The 10,209-nt window shown below is 48.8% G+C and overlaps 1 protein-coding gene across 1 annotated transcript in view; it reads left to right on the top strand.

The window, feature by feature from the left end:
* The window catches only part of EDAR (ectodysplasin A receptor), an 88,089-nt gene that overhangs the window by 69,378 nt on the left and 8,502 nt on the right, over positions 1 to 10,209 (top strand). The window contains exons 6-11 of the mRNA XM_014532094.1: positions 1,473 to 1,559; positions 2,401 to 2,529; positions 2,637 to 2,711; positions 3,005 to 3,077; positions 5,861 to 6,020; positions 7,386 to 7,446. Coding sequence (XP_014387580.1) covers positions 1,473 to 1,559; positions 2,401 to 2,529; positions 2,637 to 2,711; positions 3,005 to 3,077; positions 5,861 to 6,020; positions 7,386 to 7,446 — 585 coding nt within the window. The remainder of the gene's footprint in view (positions 1 to 1,472; positions 1,560 to 2,400; positions 2,530 to 2,636; positions 2,712 to 3,004; positions 3,078 to 5,860; positions 6,021 to 7,385; positions 7,447 to 10,209) is intronic.

Here is a 10,209-nt window from a genome sequence, read left to right as displayed (position 1 = left end):
TGGGGCAAGACTTGCTTCAGTGGAGCTTTGGTGCTCACTGAGTCTGCTCCCTTAGTGTGTCCCTTATGGATCTGAGGAGTTGTAATCTGGATGGTCCCACTCTGACCACTGGGTACATTGGCTCTTGGATCTCTAAGGAGGTGCTAATTTAGCCTCTGCCTGAGGCTACCCAGCAGGAGCTATGGAGAGATCTGCAGATTCCTCTTCTTTGTTTGGGGTTTGGAGGTGCCCAGATGAGGCCCAGCTGTGAAGCAATGCAAGCTGCTGTGGGGCCTTGGGCCTTCTTTTGGAAGTTCTGGGTCTCTCTGACCCAGCTGCAGTTTGTTAGGTAATTTTCAGATTGCAAAGGGCCAGGCCTTTCATATGCAAAAGCCTCTGCGCACAGCTTGGGTGGGGCGGGGTCTCAGGGAATCAACAGGGTGGAGCAAGCAGCTATGACTGCTCCTCAGTCCTACCCAAAGAGACCCCGAGTCTCAGTGTCCCGGTAATCGCTGCAAGTACCTCTGAGAGAAAGCCGGCCTCGAGTTCCGACCGATGCCAGACAGTCCAGTTTCTCCCCGTATGAGTCTGGGTCCCCAGAGACTCGCCCGGAACTGGAGTTCAGAGCAGTCGGTAGCTTGAGACTCCCTCCTGATTGAAAAAAACAACCGTGTCCTCAGTTGCCAGCCCTTTCCACATGCGCGGCGTCCTCAGTTGCCAGCCCTTTCTGCGTGCCTCCGGACTTCTGCACTTTACTTCCGCACCTCCTCTGAGTCTCAGTGTGCTTTTCTCTTTCCTTCTAGTTGTAGAATTTCCACTCAGCCAGCCTTCCTGTGGTTCTGGATGATGTCCGTTTTGACGTTTAGTTGTATTTTTGAAGTGGTTGTGAGAGGCAGCAATTTCCGGTGTTTATCTATGCCGCCATCTTGGTTTCTTCTTTGAAACATGATCATTTTTATTAACTGCAGAACTCAAGCTGGCCTAAAGGAAGGTTGACTGTCAGGATGTCATCGTTTCTGTGGTAGAACATTTTGTTTGTTTTAACTGAACAACTTAGTGATTTGTCTGATCACAAAATCAGCTTCCACATTACTTCTGCTAAGTGCCACTTTTTTACAAAGAATGGGAGTTTTATGAATCACAGTTTTGAGAGAAGACCAAGCTCATGCCTACTCTTAAACAGTTTTGTCACAACTATTTAAAAACGTATTATGCAAAAATCCTGAAGAAAAATACACCAAATGTCAATGTTAGACAGAGGCTGTAGGTGATTCTTTTACTTCTTTCTTGCGTTTTGATTTTTTTCTAGATTTTTAAATAATGGGCATGTCTTATTGGATAACTTGGATGGCAGGTGTTATGTGGCCCCTCCAGCCCTTTATAACTTGGGACTGTGAACCAATAGCTCTGTGGCTGCACCTTGTGTTTCAGTGCTGGTGGTGGAGCTTCTGCAGGTCACTCTGAGGAGCCCACAGCGACTGTTCTCCTTGCAGGTGCGGGAGCCACCGTGGAGGTTTCTGCCCACTTCCCCAGCACCGCGGGCAGCAGCACCCTCTCTCCTTTCCATCGCGCCCATAAAGGTAGGCAGGTGCCCAGGTACTGGTCTTCTGGAGCTAACCACCTAGACGTAAGTTGGGGGAGTGGGTGGCTGGAGAGGAAGAGAGGAAATAATTATAGAAATGACCATGAAGCTCTTCTCCACTTCAAATCACCTCCCTCCTGTGGTTTAATCACAGTCAATGCCCCCAGCTGCTAGAAATTAGAAATATCTCTGGGAGGAGGGGAGCTGCTCACTCCTTGGGTGTTGGCAATGCTGCTCAGGACGAGGGTGGAGAGGAGCCAGCTTCCTGGGCTGTGGTGGCCCTGATGTCACAATTCTGTTGCAGGCTTTCATCTGAACCTGCTGATCTCAACACTTGAATATCTATTTCCAATAACTACGTTTCACTCCCCAGTCCCTCTGGGGTGGAAGGATGGGGGAGGACCCCCAAGGTCAACAGTTTCTCTCAGAGCAAGACCTCACACTGGCTCCTCATCCCCTCTTTTACTGTCTCAATGCCATCTGTGGTTTAAGCATATTTATGGCCCGGTCCTCAGAGAGGCAGGGTGGCCTTCAGATTCCCACAGTGCACTCGGCACGCATGCCGGCTTCCCAAAGCAATCGAACCAAGGGCAGGCACCCCAGGGACAACTGAGCAAACACAAGCCATGGCACTGCGGGATGGGATGGCCAAAGGAACTTGTGGGGCTGGGTTCTCAGACTAAGCAAGCATTTCAGAATCTGAAGGTTCCAGGAAGTGTCCCAGTAGCAGGGCCATTGTTCACAGGGCGTGGTCTTAAGGAGAAAGGGCCCTGCCTGGTGGGTGGGTTCCTGTAGGGACACTTGAGTCCTAAGGCATTGCCTTCTCTCCCCAACTTCAGCAGAGCTCTCAGGCCAAGGACACCTGGCTGCGGCTCTGATCATTGCCATGTCCACCATCTTTATCATGGCCATCGCCATTGTCCTCATCATCATGTTCTACATCATGAAGACGAAGCCTTCTTCCCCAGGTGACTGTTCCCCAATGCCTGCCTCATATTCCCTCTCCCCTGAGCAGCTCCATCACCTTATCAGTCGATGAGCCCAGCTGCTCACACCCTTCTCTTTCTCTAACTAGCCTGCTGCACCAGCCACTCAGTGAAGAGTGTGGAAGCCCAAGTGAGCCAGGAAGGAGAGAAGAAAGAGGCCCAAGGTCTGCAAACAGAGTCCCCACAAGCATGGGAGTCTGTCTTCAGGGTGGAGATTGTCTGACCCTCTTGTCACTACCCCAGCAGCCTGGCCTTCTGACTGGCTAGGCTCTTTGCCACTTAGCACAGGGGTCCTGGGAAGGGGTGTCAGTGCAGCCACGTGGTGCTTAATCCTCAGGGCATTGTGATTTAGTCACCAAGCAGGTCTGCTAAAGAGGAAGTAAGCAGCAGAAGGACAAGCTCAGAGCTGGAGCTGACACTAACTCCTCCCTCCCCCAATCTTTCTGTTTACCCACAGACAGTGTGGTGATTTTCTCTGAAAAGGATGAATTTGAGAAACTGACAGCAGCTCCAGCAAAGACTGCCAAGAGGTATGTCAAACCAAAGCATCCCCCAGTTCCAGGCTGAAGTGAGGAGTCCTTGGGGTCCTGAGTAGGAAGGGCAGCTGGCCATGCCAGGGGAGAAGTGCTCTGAGAAACCTGGCAGCTGGCTGGAGGTTGTGCTGGGGACAGCTCCAGAGGAAGCAACCAGCAGCCAGCCAGCAGTGCAGTCCTAGTCAGCCCAGGGTCTCAGCCTCACTGTTGGCCTGCAGCAGGGCCAGGGGGTATTAGGGGCAGGTGGTGAACCCCTGCCATCTTCCAGGGCCAGATGCCCCAGGCCCTTCTCTGCAACATGCACCCGCCTCGTGCAGACCCCACAGCTGCCTGGTTAATATGACAGTTAGTTGCTGCTGGCAGTGCGCATGCTGACAGCACAGTGCTGACACCAGGACTGATGTCCCCATGATACTGCAGCAGCGGTGATGGAGACGGCTACCAAACACCTGGTGCAGGTTACCCTCCAGTGTGCATGTGCTACCTTCATAAGCCCTATGAGCAGGGTGCTAACATTGTGCACATTTGTAGGAAGCTGTCATGGGCCTACAGTCACATACCTAGGGAGTGGCAGGGCTGGGGGCCAAGCCCAGGCCATCTGGCTGCAGTGTGTGTTCCACAGGCTCTGGCCCAAGCACTAACACTTAGTAAAATAAGGCCCCTTAAGGAAGAGATTGGACGCATGAAGTCTTTACCATATTTGCCACACACACTTTGGGATGTGGAATCAGCCCCAGCTTTAACATCAAGGGTGAAGGGAAGTAAACTTTTTTTTAATCCTAACCCAAGGATAAATTCCCATTGATTAGAGAGAGAGAAACATTGATCAGTTGCCTCCCACATGCACCCTGACCAGGGATTGAACCCGCAACCAGGTATGTGCCCTGACTGGGAACCGAACCCATGACTTTTCCGTGTATGGGATGACACTCCATCCATCTGAGTCACCTGGCCAGGTCATTTGGACTTAGTCCTCCTTAGGTTCCAAAAATCCATGCCACGTTAATAGTCCACCCTTGGCTGTCCCAGGACCCCATCCACACAAACACCCCTGTGGCAGATGCGGGCAGAGGCCATGTGGAGTCACCGCGCTGGCTGCAGAGGAGCAGGGGCTCCGTCCCTCCTCCCCGACTCCCAGTGTGGGAGCTTTCCAGGGGACTTGAACCTGGCAGAGCCCTGCTTTTTAGGAATGATAATGAATCAAGATGTTTGCATGGAGCTTTGGCGTTTATAAAGCACTACCCAACGTGTTAGCTCATTTAGAAAACTCAACATCCTGACACAAGGGTAGGAAGCAAACTTAGATCATAAAATCTTTGCACACTGGGGAAGAAAAGCAATTGTGTGTGCTCAACTTGGCAGTCCTGTAGAAAATGGTTATTTCTGATAAGTGCCTCTGTTGCCAATGGTCATTTTTCACAAATTTTTGGTCTGAGTAACTTTGTGCACATCTGGCAAGGGTATGCCAGGTCCAAGCTGCTGTTACCAGGAGAGAACCAGGCTGGCAGCTGTGTGGTGGGGACTGGGCTCTGCAGTGTGCCTCTTGCAGACAAGTCGCTCCTCCAACCTTCCTCTGTCTACTCCCATGTGGTGTCAGCCACTCTCTGTCTGTCCTTCCAGCCATTTCTCATTCCCAAGAGGAGGGGAATGGGGGGAAGAACACTCAAAGGGGCAGGGACACATCCTATGACTTAAGTTTCCTCTAAAGACGAAGGAAATATTTGGGGACCCTACTTGTTTCATACACAAATGTTAAATAAAAATTAACACTCAGCAATTGTTTTAAAAGACAAGTCACTGAGCTTTCATCCCCTCTGCCTTCTCTCAGGTCTTAGGGGAAGGGCCTGAGGCCACTCAGTGGTCTGGGGACAGTGGTGCCTTCCCACCTGGCCTGCACGCAGTGGGGCCAGCAGCAGGCCAGCCAGCTCCCCCAGGGGCCGGAACCCTGGTGGGCGTCTCTCACCATTTCTGCTTTCTTTGTATCATTCTGTCCCCACGGTTATGTTGAGTGTGGGCTTCATGACTGCAATCCAGTTATTAGAAAATATAATTCTTTAGCCAAACCACAGGAAACAAGCAGGATGCCTATAAAAAAAGAATGTTGTTTTCATATATTTGGAATGATTTTGAGAGTTTGAGCTTCAACCCACATGTGCTTAGGGGTGCGGGCTAGGCAGTGACTGAGCCACCTGCCTTCCTGCAAGATTTCCCAGAGCCCCTCCCTGGGCTGCTGTGGTGCTCACCCCATGGGCACACATCTCAGCCAGCCCCCCTCCCAGGGGCTCCCCAGGCTCAGGCTCTGTGTATGTGCATGGGCTCTGTGTTCAGTTATCCCAGAGAGCTGGCCCGCCACATCACCTTGTTTGCTACATGAAGACATGTGCTTCTCTGGATGAAATATAGAAAGCCATATCATATTCAGGAACCCTTCCCCAAACTGGGTGGGGCAGAGGGATGAGCTGGGTGGGGTGGAGGGATGAGCTGGGTGGGGTGGAGGGATGAGCTGGGTGGGGTGGAGGATGAGCTGGTGCCATCCCTACCTCACTGGCCCCTGCGAGTCCCCCTCACCCAGCATCCCTGCATCCACCCTGGGCCACCCTGCATCCACCCTCCTTGTCCAGAAAGGAACAGAGAGCAGCCTGTGGCTCTCTCATCTCGTGCCCACGAGCTGCTGAGTAAAAGCTTAAGAAACTTGTCCCTGCTCTGCCCATCACTGGAAGGACGTGTCCAGGCGGCACCTTCCCAGGCAGCACTAATAAAACCCCTTCTTGTTTCCACAGTGAGAACGATGCCTCGTCTGAGAACGAGCAGCTGCTGAGTCGGAGCATGGACAGTGATGAGGAGCCCGCCACCGACAAGCAGGGCTCCCCGGAGCTGTGCCTGCTGTCGCTGGTCCACCTGGCCAGGGAGAAGGCGGCCACCACCCCCAAGTCAGCCGGGGTGAGGCTCTGGCAGTCCATGCGCACACCTTGCAATTCACTGTGCGGCTGAGTAACGCCCAGGAGACACGAGCCCCTTCTCCAATGAGTCTGCTGTGGGGCACGGCGTTACTCCCACCGCCCAAGTTAGCAAACACAGCTGGAGTGACAGATTTAAAGCAAAAGATTGTAATAATAGAAAACTTATTTCTCTTATGTAGCTTCATAGAAGAAAATAAATAAGCAAAGACAAAAAGTTAAAATTGCTTGGAATGCTATAGGACAGAAAAAACTTTGTAAACATATTGCCCTATATCAGTGTGGGCGAACCTTTTGAGCTCGGCGTGTCAGCATTTTGAAAAACCCTAACTTAACTCTGGTGCCGTGTCACATATAGAAATTTTTTGATATTTGCAACCATAGTAAAACAAAGACTTATATTTTTGATATTTATTTTATATATTTAAATGCCATTTAACAAAGAAAAATCAACCAAAAAAATGAGTTCGCGTGTCACCTCTGACACACATGTCATAGGTTCGCCATCACTGCCCTATATCCAACCACACATATAATAGTTAAATATAACTATTTATAATATAGCTATATGAATACATAGTTATATACTATATGAATGCATAGCTATATACTATAGAACAAATAGCTGTGTACTGTCTGACCACATAGCCATATATCGACATAGCATGCACATTTTCATGTAAAAATGCTCCACATGTTTTGTCACCTGAAGCAGGCCACCTGAAAGGTGCCATGGAGGGGTGTGGGGCTGCCTGCCCTAGGCTGCTTGAGAGTCTAGCATCCAAGCCTCAGGGCAGCTCTGTTGCTAGGCAGTGCTGCCCTTGGTAAAAGCGTCCCTATTGAGAGACTGGATCGGGCCTGGGTTCTGACAGAGACCTCATGAACTGTCCAGTTCAGTGACCTCTGCAGTGGGGCCTGTCACTTGCTGAACCCTGGAGGCCTAGGGAGTGGTTACGAGGGGGCCTGGGGCCTTTCAAGCAGGGCCAGTTCTATACCTGCCCGTTATGGGCCTCATCTCTTGGCTGCCTGCTGGCAAGCTGAGGTCCCTGCCATTTATCCTAAAAATAGACCAGTGCACATGTGGCCTCTGGTTGTCTTGTGAGTCTATGCCCAGTGAGCCTAAGAAACCCGCCCGTGGGCAGGAAGGGTGCTCGAGTTGCACAGCCCAGAGGAAGGCTTTCTCTCTGAATTACGGATAAGATGTTCATGTGAGGACTTGATTCAGCATTGCTAGCTGGAAATCAGGGGATAGCAGCTTTCTGCCAACACTGAGATGGAAGACTTGATTCATTGTTTTCTACCATTCCCTCCTTTCTGAAAATTAACATTCTCTGAACTATTTTCATAGATTCAAAGTCGAAGGAAAAAGATCCTGGATGTGTATGCCAACGTGTGTGGAGTTGCCGAAGGTGAGCATAAGGAGGACTGTCCAGGGGGACACTCACCCAGGTCTCGCTTCCCAACCGCCGGGGAGGGCCTGAGAAAAGTCACCCGTCCAACTTGTCATGCTCGTCATCAGAAGCACTGGCGAAACTGATTTCAGGTGGAGGGACATGGAATTTGATTCCAAGCTATGTTAACACATTTCCCCAGCATTTCCCTTCAGGCCAAGGAGCCAGCATTCCCCCAGTGCAGGGCCTCGCTGAGGGGCACATGGAGTCAGGACACTGGCTGCTCTAGCGAGAGCAGGGGTGGAAGGGCTAGGTGTCCTCCCGTGCCCCACGTGCTGTCTCTTTTTGGCATTATCATCTCCAAAATCTTTGATAATCATCAGTTATCCAAAATGTGATAGCCGTCCTTCCCTTCCCTCTCACTCGTGGTGTGTGGCGGTCTCCCCTCGTAAAGATGTCTCCTAAACAAACTGAGTCAGACTGCCTTACTAACTGCAGTTCAGGGTGTGGGCAGGACTGAGTTTATATTCTGGTTATATTTCTATCTGAAACCAGAATCCACACTCCCAATTTCTTCCAAATGAAGTTTCTATATTACCATCTTGTCTCCCAGGAGAAAAAACTCTCGTCACTGAGGTTAGGGGGTTTCCCCGGCTTCATCAGGCCACTTGGTTTTGTCTCACTGGCCCCCTCCATGGACTTCCCCATCTGGCCCAGGCAGCAGGTGTGTAGCCTGGTACCTACTCATTTCTCCACTTGGGCCAAGCCCAGCACACTGAACCCAGGGCAGGCTTATTGGCTGGGTGTTCTGTTGGTCGGAAATAACTCCTGAGGCTGAATCCAGGGGGCCAAGAACTCTACTCAGCTGTGTGCTGAAATGTGGCCTCTCTCCATAAAGTCAGGCCCCAGGCCAGCCTGTCTGATCCAGCGTATGTGGCTGGGAGCCATCAGCTGCCCAGTGGAGGATGGTCTGAGATTTGCATTCTATCACCCAGGAAAGCTCTTCTCTGCTCCAACGATGTCTTTGTTTTAAGAGCCCAGACCTCAGGGACAGCGATTTTTCAAATTAATTTTAGGAAAGAGGAGCTCCTCCAGTGAGACTGGGAGGGTGAAGGGCTTGGAACCCTGTGCACTCAGCTACCCTCTCATGTGCTTACAGCGCCCACGGTGCCACTGAGAACCTTAGACCAGCAGTGCCCAGCCTTGAGTGAATATTAGCCCCTCGGAGAGTCTTACACTAGCTCCCTCTACACACCTGCCCCAAGACCCTGATGTAATTAGTCTGGCGTGAGTCCCAGGCATCAGTGTCTTTTGTTGTGTTTTTCATTAAACTTTTCCTTTTGAGATCATCGTATTGGTAAGAGATAATACAGAGAGGCCATGTGATACTCTTTACCCAGTTTCTCCCAATGGTAACATCTTGCCAGGCCATCCCTAAAGTCACAACTGGGATGTTGACATGGATGCACTGAAGACAGCCCACAAGGATATCTCTGCTTGCCCTTCTATAGCCACACTCACTTCCTAGCTACCCCACCCCCTGGCAACCACTAATTTGTTCTTCATTTCTATAGTTTTGTAATTTCAAAATTGTTATATAAGTGGAATCATACACTACTGTAACCTCTTGCAAATGTCTTTTTTCATTAAGCATAATTCATTGGAGATGCACTCAGATTGGCACATGTATTGTAGTTTGTTTCTTTTTATTCCTAACTAGTAGTCTGTGTTAAGGATGTACCACAATTTGTTTAATCACTCATTCATCCATTTAAGAACATCTTGGTTGTTTCCAGTTTGGGGCCATTACAAATAAAGCTGCTGTAAATGTTCATGTAGAGGGTTTTATGTGAACATAAATCATTATTTCTCTGGGATAAATGCCCAGAATTGTTGGGTGGTATGGTAGATTAGTGTTTTTTTAAAACTGGCAAACGACTTTCCAAAATGGCTGTACCATTTAATTCTTACTAGCAATGTATGAGTGATCCAGTTTCTCCACATCCTTGGCAGCATTTGGTGGTGTTACTCTTTTTATTTCAGTCATTCTGTTATTGTCTTTGATATCTCATTGTGGTTTTTATTTGTATTTCCTTAATGTTTGAGCATCTTTTCATGGGCTTATTTGCCATCTGTACGACTCTTTGGTGAAATGTTTCTTCATGTCTTTTGCCCATCTTTCAGTTGAATTTTGTGATTTTTTTTTTTTTTTGCTGTTGAGTTTTGGGAGTTTTTCAATGTATTCTAGATACTAGCCCTTTGATGGATTTGTGATTTGCAAATATTTTCTCTACTTTGTATCTTGTCTTTTCATTCTCTTAATAAGGTCTTTCACAGAGCAAAGTTTAAATTTTGATAAGTCATATTTATCATTTTCCATTCTCTTAATAAGGTCTTTCACAGAGCAAAGTTTAAATTTTGATAAGTCATATTTATCATTTTCCTTTTATAGATTGCTTTTGGTATCAAAGCTAAGATCACTTTGCCTAGCTCTAGATCCCAATGATTTTTTTCCTGTGATTTTTAATTTTGCACTTAAGTCTATGAGCAGTTGGAGTTAATTTTCACATAATATGGGACTTAGGTTGAGGTTTTGTTTTGTTTTTTCCTCTACATTTTACTTCCTCCTGCAACATTTGTTAAAAAGACTATCGTTCCTCCATTGAATTGCTTTTGCACCTTTGTCAAAAATCAGCTTGGGCATACTTGTGTGGGTGTATTTTCTGGGTTCTCTGTTCTTTTCCATTGATCTGTGCGTCTATTCCTCTGCCAAAATCACAT

Source organism: Myotis brandtii, unplaced genomic scaffold (assembly GCF_000412655.1).
Source record: "Myotis brandtii unplaced genomic scaffold, ASM41265v1 scaffold842, whole genome shotgun sequence".
NCBI lineage: Eukaryota > Metazoa > Chordata > Mammalia > Chiroptera > Vespertilionidae > Myotis > Myotis brandtii.
The sequence above is the reverse complement of the archived record's forward strand: the minus strand, read 5'-3'. Positions and strand labels throughout refer to the sequence as shown.